We start from the raw sequence: 17,485 nt of genomic DNA on the forward strand, positions 1-17,485 counted from the left end.
AGTTGCCTCTGACAGTACGTTTACCCAACAGTACATATAATGGGTCACATTTTTCAACAGCTCTGTTTCTCACATCACACAAGATCATAAGGAAATTCCAAATCACAGTAGAGGCTAAAGCCTGGGAATCCTGACCCTAAGTTCTATAATACTGAGAACTTGCTTAAAACATTTTTTTCTTTTCACATTACTGCTGATCTGTAAACATCTCAGTCATCTAATTATAAGTACAGTACCTTCCTGTCAAAGAGTTTTGAAATATATGGCTTAAAGTAGTGCTCCTTTATTCCTTTTGCTTCTACTAGAAGTCCATCATGCAGTTCACACAGTACAGCAATGATGCAGGGTGGCTCTTCAGAAGCCCTAAAGTCAGCAGTATGAAAATCAGATGGTAAACCTAGTTTGACAGTGTAGGAAGAGCAGAGGGAAAAAAAAAATAGTCAACTTTTAAAAATCTTTTTCCAAAAACTGATAATCAGTTTTCAAAAATAAATAAAAGGTCTTACCTTTAAATGATGGATTTAGCAAGTCTTGTCTATTTGGGCACATAATCGCATTGGCAAAAATCAGATCCAAGCAGCATAGAAGTAAATGATAAGAGTTTACTAAGTCATCCCCAATCATCCGAAAATTACCTTTATAAGGGAAAAAAAAAAAAAGACACAAAAACCAGAAACCTCTCATGTCAAATAGCACCAAGTTCCCACAGTAGAAATGTAAGACCACTGAAAGTGTCATCTTACCCTTAGTATAAACAAAAAGTGTCCAACAGAAATTAAACAGATCCTTAACACTGCAAGGAATCCTCCTAAAAAGGGAAAAAAATTACTTTTTGTCTGACTAGCTTGCTAAATATCATGTAAACTGAAATAGTAAATATAAATATCAAATAGATCAAATTACACATGAAATTCCATTCATGAAGAAAAGTAATCTATTATTTATGAAATGCACTTAAGTAAGCCTTTCCAATCTGCATAAAATAATCAGAACATAGGGCGGGGTGCAGTGGCTCACGTCTGTAATCCCAGCACTTTGGGAGGCCGAGGTGGGTAGATCACCTGAGGTTAGGAGTTCGAGACCACCTTGGCCAACACGGTGAAACCCCGTCTCTACTAAAAATACAAAAAATTAGCCAGATGGGGTGGTGCACACCTGTGATCCCAGCTACTCAGGAGGCTGAGGTAGGAAAATTGCTTGAACCTGGGAGACAGAGGTTGCAGTGAGCCAAGATCACGACACTGCACTCCAGCCTGGGCAACATAATGAGACTCCATCTCAAAAAAGAAAAAAAAGAAAAAAAAAAGAAAAATAAGTAAAAGTATTATCCTGAATTTCCAAATATGGATAATTGTACATGGATTTAAAAAGAAAATAAGTTCTTTGCAGGAATACTTTTCATAAAAAACAGACTTTCAAAAAAGTACATTCTCTTAGTTTGTATCATAATCTTTATGTCAATTATATAAGGATTAAGGGCTCACCTCTGCTTCCGGCTTCGTGGTAACTTTGGTGGTTCTTCGTATGGATTTTGAAATATATCTAAAAAAATTGGCTCATATTTTTTGAATATTACAGTAGACACCTCAAAATTTCTCTCTAGCCTTTCTATACGTTCACGAAATTCTTGTGGTAGATTTGACATGTCCATCCATTTCTTCATTTTACTAAAAAACTGTATTAAACTAAAAAAAAAAAGGAGAAAAAAGTCACCTTTAAAATTCATTTATATAATGGATTGAAAGGAAATATTCTATTCATGACTAAGATTCTTTATTAAAAAGCCAGACCTCCCAGGCAACATAGTAAGACCCCATCTCTACAAAAATTTAAAAAATTAGCTGGGTGTGGTGGCATGTGCCTGTAGCCCCAGGTACTTGGGAGGCTGAGGTGGGAGAATTGCTTGAGCCCAGGATGTCGAGACTGCAGTGAGCCTCAATCATGCACTCCAGCCCGGATGACAAAGCAAGACACTGTCTTACATGAACAAAGAACAAACACCAACCCTCAAGCCTAAATTTAATTAAAAAAAAAAAAAATCCTCACTATGAAATCACTTTCGTTCCCAGGATCACCAGGGGAATACAGGTTATTAATCAGTGGTCATCACATATAGCGTTACTTCTATGGAGGGAGCGAGAGCACCTATCTACTTCCTTTATTCTCTATATTACCTACACAATATTTTGCATAAAATTTACAAAGTTAATGTTAGTTAACAGATTGATAGGTTATAAAATTAGTTTGAGGAAAAACAGAAGTCTCCCAAATGGAAAGACAATTCCATTTTCCAAATGGGAATTTGATTACAAAGTACCAGATTGTTACAGGTTAGGAGTAAAATTCAAGAGTTTGAGTTCCAATGTGTGGTTCCACCACCAAAAGTAAAGAAGGTAGCACATACTCAGAAAAAAATTTAATAGCTCTGCTGCCCAGCCTGGAGTACAGTGGCACCACCTTGGTTCACTGCAACTTCCACCTCCTGTGTTCAAGCAAGCCACCGTGCCCAGCCCAATTCTGGGTACACTTTTTTATGTCCCTATGTTAACATGGTTTTAGATAGAAAACTTGTCATGTCAAAGCTCACTTAAAGGTCTAGCAATATACACAGAATAATACTTGTAATTTTTTTTTTTTTTTTTTTTTTGAGATGGAGTCTCACTCTGTCGCCCAGGCTGGAGTGCAATGGCATGATCTTGGCTCACTGCAACCTCTGCCTCCCAGCTTCAAGCAATTTTCCTGCCTCCACCTCCTGATAGCTGGGACTACAGGTGCACACCACCATGCCTGGCTAATTTTTGTATTTTTAGTAGAGACGAGGTTTCACCATGTTTGCCAGGATGGTCTTGAACTTCTGACCTCAGATGATCCACCTGCCTCGGGCTCCCAAAGTGATGGGATTACAGGCATGAACCACCGCACCCGGCCCTATGTTCTGATTATTTCATGTAGATTGGAAAGGCTTACTTAAGTCCATTTCGCCTGGTCAATACTTATAATTTCTTCTTAAGGTGACAGAAGACATTAACAGCAAATCATCCAAAGCTATTTAATATGGTTTGGATGTTTTGTCTCCTCCAAATCTCATGTTGCAATGTAATTTCCTTGGCTGGGCATGGTAGCTCATGCCTGTAATCCCAACACTTTGTGAGGGTGAGGCTGGAGGATTACCTGAGCCCACCAGTTTGAGACCAGCTTGGGCAACACAGTGATACCTCATCTCTACAAAAATTTAAAAGTTAGCAAAGCATGGTGGTGTGTGCCTGTGGCCCCAGCTACTCAGGAAGCTGAGGCAGGAGGATCACTTGAGCCTGAGGGGTTGAAGCTGCAGTGAGTCATGAACATGCTACTGCCTGGGCAAGAGAGTGAAAGCCCATCTCAAAAAAATAAAAAAGAAATGTGACCTCCAATGTTGGAGGTGGGCCTAGTGGGAGGTGTTTGGGTCATGGGAGCAGATCCCTCATGAATGGCTTGGTGCTGTCTTCATGGTAATGAGTTTAGTTGTCACTCACCTGAGATCTGGCTGTTTAAAAGTGTGGCACTTCCCACCCTCAATTGCTCCTGCTCTCATCATGTGATGTGCGTCCTCCACCTTCACCTACCATGACTGGTAAACATCCTGAGGCCCTCACCAGGAGCAGATGCCAGCCCCATGCTTCCTATACAGCCTGCAGAACCCTGGGCCAATTAAATCTCCTTTTTTAAATAAGTCACCCAAACTCAGGTATTTCTTCATAGCAACATAAAACGTCCTAATACAGCATTCAAACTCTGGACATGCTGATTATAATCTGAGACTCTTAAGGACCTCATTAAAAGATTCTTACCAATAGCAGCAAAAAATTTGTCAGATTACTAAATATTTGTTAGCTTACAAAAAATTATGCTCCCTTACAGAGGACTTTAAAAATTTTGTTTTTTGGCTGGGTGCAGTGGCTCACGCCTCTAATCCCAAGCACCTTGGGAGGCCGAGGCAGGTGGACAACCTGAGGTCAGGAGCTCGAGACCAGCCTGACCAACATGGAGAAACCCTGTCTCTACTAAAAATACAAAATTAGCTGGGCGTGGTGGTGCATGCCTGTAGTCCCAGCTACTTGGGAGGCTGAGGCAGGAGAATTGCTTAAACCCGGGAGGTGGAAGTTGCGGGGAGGTGGAAGTTGTGGTGAGCTGAAATCGCACCATTGCACTCCAGCCTGGGAAACGAGAGCGAAACTCCGTCTTAAAAAAAAAAAAATTGTTTTTATTTTTGGATGATCACATTTTGCATGTGAAACCCTCTGCTTTGAGGACATTTCCACTTTTGAGCCTTGTCTACCACTAAACAGATCAGCTTTACTGGAAGCTAGGATGAAGGTGTACAATCTGATACCCTTTATCAGATACATCTGCTTGAGATTTTGAATCTGAAGCTGCTGGTGCAGAGAAGTGAAGAAGTGGTGAATTCTTACAGCGGGATCAATCTCCTGGGGCAAATAAAGTGGCAATGTCCAGGGACAGCATTGCTAGCCATGCAAACTGTGTCCTTGCTAGATGGATTCTGTGATATGCTCTTTGGCTGTGTGGCCAGCCTCCTTTTGTTCCTGGCCTTTTCTAAGCCTAGTTTTCTTTAGTCATCCTAAAGATTTTATCACCTATCCAATACTTCTTTTAGGTCAGCCAAAGATGGTAAGTGTTATCTCTTATTTTTTTGAGATAGGGTCCCGCTCTGTCACTCAGGCTGGAGTACAGTGGCGTGATTGTGGCTCACTGCAGGTTTGACTTCCTGGGCTCAAGCAATCGATCCAACCGCTCCAGCCTCCCAAGTAGCTGCGACCACAGGTATATGCCTCCACACCCAGCTAATTTTTAAATGCTTTTTAGAGACAGGGGTCTCACTTTTTGTTGCCTAGGCTGATACCTGCTTTTTATAAACAAGAGCCTTGACTACTACATCATCATATAATCCATTGTACATACTGCTCTCCCAAGAATGGCTTTCCTAACCTGGAACAAAATGCATCAGAGTGTTTGAAAACAAAAAAACCTTATAGCACTGTTATAACTTAAACCATGATTACAGTTTTTAAAACTAAAATAAGCAAAGTAAACTTCACAGCTTTCAATTCATTGGGATTCTGTTACAAAGAATATGCTACTGCTGGGTGTGGTGGCTCATACCTGTAATCCCAGCACTTTGGGTGACTGAGGTGGGAGGATTGCTTGAGCCCAGGAGTTTGAGACCAGCCTGAGCAACATAGTGGGACCTCATCTCTACAAAAAACTTAAAAATTAGCTAGACTTCGTAGTGTGCACCTATAGTCCCAGCTACTCAAGAGGCTGAGGTGGGAAGATTGCTTGAGCCCAGGAGGTCAAGGCTGCAGTGAGCTGTGACCATATCACTGAACTCCAGTCTGGGTGACAGAGCGAGATCCTGTCTCAAAAAAAGAAAAAGAAAAAAAAAAAAAAGAATACACTACTCAAGTTGGGTGTGGCAGCATGTACCTGTAGGTCCAGCTACTCAGGAGTCTTAGGCAGGAGGACTGCTTGAGCTGAGGAATTCGAGATGAGTCTGGGCAACATAGTGTGATCTCATCTTATAAAAAAAATTAAAGGGCCGAGGCGGGCGGATCACAAGGTCAGGAGATCGAGACCATCCTGGCTAACACAGTGAAACCCCATCTCTACTAAAAATACAAAAAAAAATTAGCCAGGCGTGGTGGCGGGCACCTGTAGTCCCAGCTACATGGGAGGCTGAGGCAGGAGAATGGTGTGAACCCGCGAGGCAGAGCTTGCAGTGAGCTGAGATCGCGCCGCTGCACTCCAGCCTGGGCGACAGAGTGAGACACTGTCTCAAAATAAATAAATAAACAAACAAACAAACAAATAAATTTTAAGGCTGGCATGGTAGCTTACACCTGTAATGCCAGCACTTTGGGAGGCTGAGGCAGGAAGACAGCTTTGAGTCCAGGAGTTTGAGACCAGCCTGGGCAACATAGAGAGACCCTGTCTCTATATAAAGTTTAAAAATTAACTTGGCATGGTGGCATGCACCTGTGATCTTAGCTACTCGAGGGGCTGAGGTAGGCAGATCGCTTGAGCCTGGGAGGTTGAGAGTGCAGTGAGCCATGATTGCGCCATTGCACTCCAGCCTGGGTGACAGAGAAAGACCCTGTCTCAGAAAAAAAAAAAAAAAAAATTTAAGAGAGAGAGAAGAGAATACACTATCCCAGCAAGTACACGAAAAGGTGCTCAACATCATTAGCCATCAGGGAAATGCAAATCAAAACTGGGATGGCTACAATAAAAAAGATGGATAACAACAAGAATTGGCAAGAATGTGGAGAAACTGGAACCCTTGTAAACTCCTGGTGGGGATGTAAACTGGTACAGTCCCTTGGAAAACAGCCTGACGGTTCCTAAAAAGGTTAAACACAGGGCTGGGAGCGGTGGTTCACGCCTGTAATCCCAGCCACTCAGGAGGCTGAGGCACAAGAATCGTTGAAACCTGGGAGGCGCAGGTTGCAGTGAGCCGAGATCATGCCACTGCACTCCAGCCTGGGTGACAGAGTGAGACTCTGTCTCAAAGAAAAGTTAAACATAGAATCACCATATGACTCAGCAATTCCACTCCTCTCCATATATATCCAAAAGAAAAAATATATGTCCACATAAAAAGTTGTATACAAATGTTCATAGCAACACTAATCAATAGCCAAAAGGTAGAAATAACTCATTAACTGATAAATGGATAAACAAAATGTGGTATATCTATGCAATGGAAAATTATTCAACCATAAAAAGAACTGCTGCTACATGCTACATCATGGATGAACCTTGACACCATTATCCTAAATGAAAGAAGCCAACACAGAAGACCACATATTATACGATTCCATTTATATGAAATGTCCAGAATAGAAAACTCTATAGAGACAGAAGTTAGATCAGTGGCTGCCAAGAGCTGGGTGTGGGGGTTGGAATAGGAAGTGAATGCTAACAGGGGTTTCTTTCTGGGGTGATGAAAATGTCCTAAAATGGATTGTGGTGGTGGTTACACAACTCTGGGAAAATACAAAAAACCATGGAACTGTACAGTTTAAAAGGATGAATTATATGGTATGTGATAATATCTCAATAGGCTATTAAAAAATACCTCCCCACAACACTACTCCAAAAAGGTTAAGTAAATACATGTAAATATGTTAGAAATATTAATTTGTTCACCTTTTTTTTTTTGAGATGGAGTCTCAGTCTGTCTCCCAGGCTGGAGTGCAGTGGCACGATCTTGGCTCACTGCAACCTCCACCTCCTGGGTTCAAGTGATTCTTCTCCCTCAGCCTCCTGAGTAGCTGGGATTATAGGCACATGCCACCACACCTGGCTAATTTTTGTATTTTTGGTAGAGACGGGGTTTTGCCATGTTGGCCAGGGTGGTCTCAAACTCCTGATCTCAGATGATCCACCCACCTCGGCCTCCCAAAGTGCTGGGATTACAGGTGTGAGCCACCGCACCGGCCTAATTTGTTCACTTTTCTAGAGGCAATTTGGCAACATGAATAAAAAGCCTTAAAAATGCTCAAATCCTTTCATCCAGAAATTACTTTTTAAAGACTCTAACCTAAGGAGAAAGTAAAAAATACAGGCAAAAATACAAAGATGCATATCATGATACTTTGTGTGAAGGTTTTGTTTTTTAATAAGTAATATGCACAAGCACAAAATTCTAAAAGTTACTAAAGGATGTATAATGAAAATTCTCTCTCTCATCACCTGCCTCCCAGTTTTTCTCCACTAAGGCAATCATGGTTGCCTTAGGGACTAATAGACTGTCACCAGTTTTTTGTTTATCTTTGCAGAGGTATTTTGGGAATTTATAAACATATACCAGCATACATTAATTTTTTCCACTCAAATGATGTCATACTACAACAGTAGTCCCCCCATTTATCCTCAGGGAATATATTGCAAGACTCAGAGATGCCTGAAACTGCAGATAGTACAGAACCATATATACAGTAATATTTTCCTATACGCATATACCTATGATAAAGTTTCATTTACAAATTAGGCACAGTAAGAGTTTAACAATAATAAAATAGAACAATTATAACAATTTACTATAATAAAAGTTATGTGAATGTTGTCTCTCTTTCTCAAAATATCTTATTGTACTGTACTCACCCTTCTTGTGATCTGTCAATCTGATAACCGAGAGGGCCACTAAGTGGCTAACAGGCAGGTAGCATACACAGCATGGATACAGTAAACAAAGAGATGATTCACGTCCCAAGCAGGATGGAGTGGATAGCACAAGATTTCATTATGCTACTCAAAACCATACACAATTTAAAACTTAAAATTGTTTATTTCTCGAATTTTCCATTTAATATTTTCAAACCATGGCTGATGGGCTACTGAAACCATGGAAAGTGAAACCAAGGATAAAGAAGGATTAATGTACCTACAACATTCTGCACCTTGCTTTTTCCTCTAATTTATCTTGGACATGTTTTTAAATCAGTAAAACCCCTTCTATCATTTTAAGAGCTGGAATTTATTCCATTGTATACCATTCCTTTTATCCCTTAAACTTTTTACTTTAAAATACCATCAAACCTACACTTGCAAGGAGAGCATAAGAAGTCCTTTATACCCTTTACCAAATATTAACATTTTGCATACTTGCTTTATCATCTCTTTTTTTTTTTTTTTTTTTTGAGGCAGAGTCTTGCTCTGTCATCCAGGCTGGAGTGCAGTGGCACAATCGCAGCTCACTGCAATCTCCGCCTCCTGGGTTCAGGCAATGCTCCTGTCCCAGCCTCCTAAGTAGCTGGGACTACAGGCGCCTGCCACCAAGCCCAGCTAATTTTTTGTATTTTTAGTAGAGACGGGGTTTCACCACATTGGTCAGGCTGGTCTCAAACGCCTGACCTCGATGATCTGCCCACCTCGGCCTCCCAAAGTGCTGGGATTACAGGCGTGAGCCACCATGCCCAGCCATCTATATATACATGTATACTGTATATACATATGCATATATGGTAGTAAATTTTATGTGTCAGCTTGGCTGGGCCATGATGCCCAGATATTTTCTCAAATATTCTGGATCTTTTTGTGAAGGTGTTTATTAGATGAAATCAACATTTAGATTGGTGGACTTTTAGTAAAGCAGATTACTCTTCATAATGTAGGTGGAACTCATCCAATCAGCTGAAGGTCTTAATAGAAAAAAGACTGACCTCCCCTGAATAAGAATAAATTCTGCCACAAGACTGCCTCAAGACTCAAACTGCAGCTCTTCCCTCAAGATGAAGACTCACAGTGCAGTCTCCAACATGGGGCCTACCCATCAGACTTTTGACTCTCCAAGCCTCCACCATCGTGTGAGCCAATTCCTTAAAATAAATTTTTCTCTATATATAGCTTGTTGGCTCTGTTTCTCTGGATAATCCTAGTTACTGCAACATACATATAATTTTTTTCTGAACCATTTGAGAGTCACGTTTAGCTTTCATGCCCTTTACCCAAAAATACTTCAGTTTCTATTTTCTGAAAAAAAGAATATTCTCTTACATAACCAAAGTACAATTATCAAAATCAGAAAATTTTACATTGATAAAATATTAGTCCATATTTCAACTTAAATTTAAAATTTACCAATTGTCCAAATGTTCCTTCGGAGCAATTTTAAACATCCTAATCTAGTAGCACGTAGTGCATTTAGCTGTCATTTAATTTCTGTTTCTTTCAGCCTGGAACCAGTTCCTCAGACTTCTTTGTAACACGAACATTTTAGAAGACAATTGGTCAGTTATTTGTAGTATCTCATGCTTCTCTCATTATTAGATTTAGGCTATGTATTTTTGACAAGAGTACTACCTAAGTGATGTCATATCCTTGTCAGATGATCATATCCATTAGTCCCATTACTGATAGCTTTGTACTTGATTTAGGTGGTATGTGCCATGTTTTCCATTTCAAAGTTTCTATTTTTTCCTTTGTAATTAGTGATTCATAGGAGATACTTTGCAATTATGTGAATATTCTGTTCTTCATCAAACTTTTATTCACTAGTTTTAATATCCATTGATGATCTTTGACTGTATCAATTATTACTATGAGGTTGCAAAATGGTGACTATTTTCTAATTCTACCACTTTTTCTACATTTATTAGCTGGCATTCTAATGTAAGCAGCATTCCTTTCTAATGATGGGAGTCTACTAATGGGAGTCTTTTCAACCTAGCTTCTAAGTTCCTTGACACAGCTCCACCATTTTGTTGAGCACTCCTTACTTTCTGGCATAAGAAGCTGTTCCAGATGCATCAGAGAAAACAAGTCTGCTAAGCACTGGAATCAGCCATTTCCTTGAGGACATTACGCTAAGTGAAATAAGCATGTCACAAAAGAACAAATATTGTAGGATGACACTTCTAAGAGATGCTCAGAGTAATCAAATTCATAGAGGAAGAGAAAGTAGAATGGTGGTTGCTGAGGCTGGGGGTAAGGGTGAAATGGGGAGTTTTTATTTTGGTTTTATTTGAAGTTTAACACTAATATTTTCCTATGTAAGGCTTAATGTATAGTTACAATGATCTGATTAGTCAAGGTGGTCTTTTGTTTGGGGGGGCGGGGCGGAGGTATATTTAACATTTCACACTGAAGATGTAACTGTCATGGGTTCCTAGCACGTTAGGAGGCCGAGGCAGGCAGACCCTTGGAGCTCAGGAGTTCAAGACCAGCCTTGGCAACATGGCAAACCCCATCTCTACAAAACAAAAACTACAAAGATAAGCCTGGCATGATGGTGTGTACCTGTAAGTCCCAGCTACTTGGGCGGGTGAGGTGGGAGGATTAATTGAGCCCAGGAGGTAGAGACTGCAGTGAGCTGAGGTGGCACCACTGCACTCCAGCTGATGCCACAGAGTAAGACCCTGTCTCAGCCAAAAAAAAAGAAAACCAAAAAAACCCTCAAATGCCATAACAGCAGTGTAGACAAAAAATAACAAATGAGTATAATTTTTGGAAAAAGAAACTTTTTTTGTTATCAAGTTTCCCAAGATCTAAACCAGCTGTTTAGCCAATCTTTTATTTGGGTCTTTATATCGGCCATTAACTTAGTGACGTCATCTGATTTATCTGGGATATAGATACTTAGTTTTTGAGAATAGGGGGCAGCCAGTTGAGATTTTTAGATGCTGGGCTTAAAGCATTTTTTTTTTTTTTTTTTTTTGAGAAGGGTCTGGCTCTGTCACGTAGGCTGGAGTGCAGTGGCATGATCATAGCTCACTATAGTCTGGAACTCCTGGGCTCAAGTGATCCTCCTACCTCAGCCTCCCAAGATAGCTGGGACTACAGGTGCATATCACCACACTTCACTAACATTCTTTGTAAAATTTTTTTGTAGAGACTAAAAAGTAGTCTCTTACTATGTTGTCCAGGCTGGTCCTGAACTCCTGTGCTCCCTCCCAAGTGATCCTCCCACCTCAGCTTCCCAAAGTGTTGAGATTACAGGCATGAGCCACCACGCCCAGCCCACAAAGGTTTCTATATGTAAGCTACTGTGGTGACTTTTCTGAAGTTTATATAAAATTGTCCAGTTTCAGTTTGCCAGGCTTCAGGAAAAAGTAGTTTCAATTTTAGTGATTTCAAGTCAGAAAAGTGGGAGAAAAATTTGGAAACATCAATTTCAAGACTTGCAGACAGGAAAGAATTCAGGACTTAGTCCAAATTCTATGCAAATAATAAACTAAAAAAAACAGTCAAGGCTGGAATTTAATAATAGGTATGCTATAATTTTGATAAAATGTACTTTTTTTTTCTCTTCAATTCCCCATTTTTACCAAAGATTAATCTTAGTGGGACCAACTTACTTTCTTTTTAAAAATATTTATTTTATTTATTTATTTAATTTTATTTTTTGAGACAGAGTCTTGCTCTGTTGCCCAGGCTGGAGTGCAGTGGCAATCTGGGCTCACTGCCACCTCTGTCCACTGGGTTCAAGCAATTTTCCTGCCTTGGCCTCCCAAGTAGCTGAGATTACAGGCAAGCACCACCATGCTCGGCTATTTTTTGTATTTTTAGTAAAGATGGGGCTTTACTGTGCTGGTCTCTAACTCCTGGCCTCAAGTGATCTGCCCATCTTGGCCTCCCAAAATGCTGTCCGTGCCCGGTCCCACCACAATTTACTCTCTCTCTTTTTTTTTTTTTTGAGATGGAATCTCACTTTGTGGCCCAGGCTGGAGTGCAGTGGTGCGATCTCAGCTCACTGCAACCTCCACCTCCTGGGTTCAGGCGATTCTCGTTTCTAAGCCTCCCAAGTAGCTGGGATTACAGGCACCCACCACTGCGCCCAGCAAATTTTTATAATTTTAGTAGAGACAGGGTTTCACCACGTTGGCCAGGCCGGTCTGAAACTCCTGACCTCAAGTGATCCACCCGCCTAGGCCTCTCAAAGTGCTGGGATTATAGGTGTGAGCCACCACGCCTGGCTCGCAATTTACTTTCAAAATAAGTTTTAGTAATATATTTGGCCTGATTATTTGCATAGGGGGCAATAAGAATAGTGAGTGGTCACCTAGGCTCTTTTAAGTTGGTTTTGTTGGAACATTCATAAGGAATTTTGGATTAGACTTTTAAAAGCCTTAAGGCTAAGAAGTCAAGCCAAGGATCCATCATCAGACTGTTCCCATAATACCTGTATGCATTGGGTGAAATCCTCTCTTCCTGAAGCCCCCCAAAATATCTTGAGGTTCCTGGGCTTGTCAGAAAGTGACATTTTTTACTTACTGCAAGGTCAGGGACCTTGTTAGGGAACCTTTGAACAATAATGATTGCTCAAGGAATTGCTTTGATCAAAGGGACAGTCATGTAGACTGAAACAGGTTCCAGGACCACTTCTCTCGTTTAAAATTCAGCTTTCGTCCTTTGTAATATTCCCCCCTCCATGGGACTCAACTTCTTAGGAATGAACCTTCCTAATGGTGTGAGATATTGACCTAAACATGACCCAAATACATGATTGTTCTGCAATGGCGAGTCAATCTTCCCAATCTTTTTTATCAGCTCTATAAAGTAAACTTTGGCTGGTGCAGTGGCTCACACCTGTAATCCCAGTGCTTTAGTGCTCTGGGAGGCAAAGGCAGGAGGATCTTCTCAAGCCAGAAGTTCAAGACCAACCTGGGCAACAAAGCCAGACCCAGTCTCTAAGAAAAAACAAAAAACAAAACAAAACAAAAATTTAGCTAGGCATGGTGGAGTGCACCTATAGCCCCAGCTACTTAGGTCACTGAGGCAAGAGGACAGCTTGACCCCCAGAGTTTGAGGCTGCAGTGAGCTATGATCATGCCGTTGCACTCCAGCCTGAGCAACAGAGTAAAAGCCTATCTCCAAAAAAACAAAAACAAAACAAAAACAACCTCAATGTTTTAAAGCAGTCTGATCATATCTGAAAATATGCCATTCCAATCAAAGCCTAGGTAAAATAATCAGTGTCTATGATTGTGTCCTTAAAAGCAGAACTTTAATTCCAGCTCCAACAAGTGTGGAATTGGTTGCTTGAACAAAGTATGGATCTCAAACCAAAATTAGGAAAATTCGAAATCTGAGAGGAGACTCACCAGAGACCCCTGCTGGCTCAGCGAGATTGGGTGAATGGTACCAAGGTTCCAATTATAATATCAGTAAATGGAGGCTCACTTCAGGTCACCTCATGGTTGCCAAAATGTCAACTGGCCAGGAGACATAGGGCAGCAGCAGCCCCTAGAAGACAGCACAGAGCACGTGTCTCTATGCCCGGGGAGCCTGCAAGGCTGGGCCAGGATCATAAGGTTTCTGCCTCACTAAGGGACAACGCAGGGGCCCAGGGACAAGAATACAACCAGAAACCCCAGGGACCTGTGTACCTCCTTCTTTTCCTCCTCCTCAGGTTGGGGCCAGCCATCCCCCCTGCTGGTGCTGATACAGTCAGCCCTGCACCTCAGTGGAGCAGAGCACAGCACAGTTCACTGAGGCAGAGCTGGGCTGGACTAACAGCTAAACAGCTGAGTTACCATTTAATGTGTATAGTTTGGGAAGATAAGAAAGTTCGGGAAATGGTGTTGGTGTTGGTTGAACAATGTGAAGGTGAAGGTACATAATGTCACTGAACTTAAAAATTGTCAATTTTATGAATTTTATGTTATATATATTTTACTCCACCACCAACACCATACACACACAAACACACACACATACACACACTCTCTCTCTCTAGAGTTTACCCTCCATATCTGTGAGTTCCACATCCATGGATTCAACCAACCACACATCAAAAATATTTGGAAAAAAAGGATGGTTGTGTCCGTATTGAACAAGTACCAACTTCATTTCTTGTGATTATTCCCTGAAGTATACACTGTAACAACTACTTACATAGTATTTACATTGTATTAGGTATAAATAATCTAGAGATGGGACCAGGTGTGGTGGCTCACTCCTGTAATCCCCGCATTTTGGCAGGCGAAGACGGGTGGATCACTTGAGCTCAAGACCAGCTTGGGGAACATGGTGAAACCCCATCTCTAAAAGAAAGAGCTACAAAAATTATCTGGGCATAGTGGCACACACCCGTAGTCCCAGCTACTCGGGAGGATGAGGTGGGAGGATTGCTTGAATCTGGGAGGCAGAGGTTGCAGTGAGCTGAGATCATGTTACTGTGCTCTAGCCTGGGCAACAGAGTAAGACCCTGACTCAAATAATAATAATAAAAGTTAAAAAAAATTATATTTAAGTTGAAATTTTGAAAACAGCCCAAATTATTATAAGTCAAAGCAAATAAAATCATTTGAAATTTTTGTTTATTTCTCTGAATGAACACATTGATGCTGGGTAACTGCTCTTTTAGCATTAAAAATTTGACACTTAAAAACGTTTTGCGGGAGGCTGGGCATGGTGGCTCATGCCTGTAATCTTAGCACTTCGGGAGACTGAGGCGGGTGGATCACTTGAGGCCAAGAGTTTGAGACCAGCCTGGCCAACATGGTGAAATCCTGTCTCAACTAAAAATACAAAAATTACCTGAGCGTGGTGAAATGTGCCTGTAGTCCCAGCTACTCAGGAGGCTGTGGTGGGAGGATCGCTTGAGCCCAGAAGGCAGAGGTTGCAAGTGAGCCGAGATCGTGACACTGCACTCCAGCCTGGGTGACAAAGTGAGACCCTGTCTCAAAAAACACAAATAAAAAATAAAAAAGATAAAAACAGGCTGGGCGTGGTGGCTCACACCTGTAATCCTAGCACTTTGGGAGGCCGAGGTGGGCGGATCACAAGGTTAGGAGTTCAAGATCAGCCTGGCCAAAATAGTGAAACCCTGTCTCTACTAAAAATACAAAAAAAAAAAAAAAAAAAAAATACAGGCGGGTGTGGTGGCATGCACCTGTAGCCCCAGCTACTGGGGAGGCTGAGGCAGGAGAATCACTTGAACCCAGGAGGCAGAGGCTGCAGTGAGCAGAGACCGTGCCATAGCACTCCAGCCTGGGCAACAGAGCAAGATTCTAGCTCAAAAAAAATAAATAAAAGATAAAAACATTTTGGGGGAAAGGGACTTTGAGAATATCAACCTACATTTTAAAAAGACTTAGTTTTTTTTTTTTTTTTTCATAAGTTTGTAACTATCTTTAATGGAATTTTTTTTTTTTTTTTTGAGAGTGGGTCTTGCTTTACCAGCCTGGCTGGAGTACAGTTGCATCATCATAACTCACTGCAGCCTCCACCTCCCGGGTTCAAGTGATTTTCCCACCTCAGCCTCCCGAGTAGCTGGGATTACAGGCATGCACCACCACGCCTGGCTAATTTTTGTAGAAACAGGGTATCACCCTGTTGCCCAGGCTGGTCTTGAACTCTTGGGTTCAAGAGATCTGCCCGCCTTGGCCTCCCAAAGTGCTGGGATTACAGGTGTGTGCCACTGGGCCTGACCAAAAAAGATATATCTTTTGACCTATTTTTAGGAATCATACATATTTTTGGAATTGATCAGAAATATCATCTTTACAATGATGTTTATTTGTCTGCAACTACAAAGGACTGGATACAATCGAAATGGCCATAAGGCATGGCTAAATAGATGAAAGATCCTTATATCCTAAAATATCCTAGCATTGTTAAAAAAATTAATGAGGTAGAACTACATATGCTGATATGGAAGAATTTCCAAAATATAAAGAAAAATAACTGTAGAGCAACACATATAGTATAATTTATGTTTTAAAAAGAAAAAACACCAGCCTGGGCAACATGGTGAGACCATTGTCTCTACAAAAAATATAAAATTTGCCAAGCATGGTGGTGCACACCTGTGGTCCCAGCTACTCGGGAGATGAAAGTGAGGGATTGCTTGAGCCTGTGAGGTCTAGGCTGTAGTGAGCTGTGATCACACCACTACACTCCATCCTGAGTGATAGAGCAAGACTCTGTCTCAAAAAAATAAAGAGAAAATAAAATAAAAAGAAAAAATACCAAAAAACAAGTTTATATGTTTGTACATAAGAATAATTTTTTTTTTTTTTGGGACAGAGTTTTGCTCTTGTTGCCCAAGCTAGAGTGCAATAGCACAATCTCGGCTCACTGCAACCTCCACCTCCTGGGTTCAAGAAATTCTCCTGCCTTAGCCTCCCGAGTAGCTGGGATTACAGGTGTGCCCCACCATGCCCGACTAATTTTTTGTATTTTTATAGAAATGAGGTTTCACCATGTTAGCCAGGCTGATCTTGAACTCCTGACCCCAGGTGATCCGCCCGTCTAAGCCTTCCAAAGTGCTGGGATTCCGGGCATAAGCTACTGTGCCTGGCCAGAAGAAATTATTAATAATAGTTAATTATGGAGAGTGCCAAAAGGAGACGTTTTTCTTTTCTTTTTTTTTTTTTTTTTGAGACGGAGTTTCACTCTTGTCACCCACACTGGAGTACAATGGCACTATCTCTGCTCACTGCAACCTTCACCTCCCTGGGTTCAAGCGATTCTCCTGCCTCAGCCTCCCCAGTAGCTGGGATTACAGGCGCCCGCCACCAAGCCCAGCTAATTTTTTTGTATTTTTAGTAAAGACGGTGTTTCATCATGTTGGCCAGGCTGGTCTCAAACTCCTGACCTCAGATGATCCACCTGCCTCAGCCTCCCAAGTGCTGGGATTACAGGTGTGAGCCACTGTGCGTGGCCAAGGAGACTCCTTTCTACTTATAAGCCTTCTGTATAATTTAAAATTTTTGAAAATACATTTGTGTGTGTGTGTGTGTGTGTGTGGTAAAACATACACAACAACCTTTACCGTTGTAACCATTGTTAAGTCTATAGTTCAGTAGCATTAAGTACATTCACATTGTGCAACCAACACCACCGTCCATCTCCAGAGTTTGTTTCATTATTTGAAATTTGATTTTTTTTTTTTTTTTTTTTTGAGACAGAATCTCACTCTGTCACCTAGGCTGGAGTGCAATGGCGCAATCTCGGCTCACTGTAAGCTCCGCCTCCTGGGTTC

The 17,485-nt window shown here is 41.3% G+C and overlaps 1 protein-coding gene across 1 annotated transcript in view; it reads right to left on the minus strand.

Moving 5' to 3' along the window:
- The window catches only part of RBL1 (RB transcriptional corepressor like 1), a 92,893-nt gene that overhangs the window by 64,872 nt on the left and 10,536 nt on the right, over positions 1-17,485 (minus strand). Inside the window, exons 3-6 of the mRNA XM_002830276.6 lie at positions 1,485-1,685; positions 744-808; positions 507-635; positions 237-397 (exon numbers count right to left, since the gene is read on the minus strand). Of these exons, the coding sequence (XP_002830322.2) occupies positions 237-397; positions 507-635; positions 744-808; positions 1,485-1,685 (556 nt within the window). The remainder of the gene's footprint in view (positions 1-236; positions 398-506; positions 636-743; positions 809-1,484; positions 1,686-17,485) is intronic.

This window comes from Pongo abelii, chromosome 21 (assembly GCF_028885655.2).
Source record: "Pongo abelii isolate AG06213 chromosome 21, NHGRI_mPonAbe1-v2.0_pri, whole genome shotgun sequence".
NCBI classification, from domain to species: Eukaryota; Metazoa; Chordata; class Mammalia; order Primates; family Hominidae; genus Pongo; species Pongo abelii.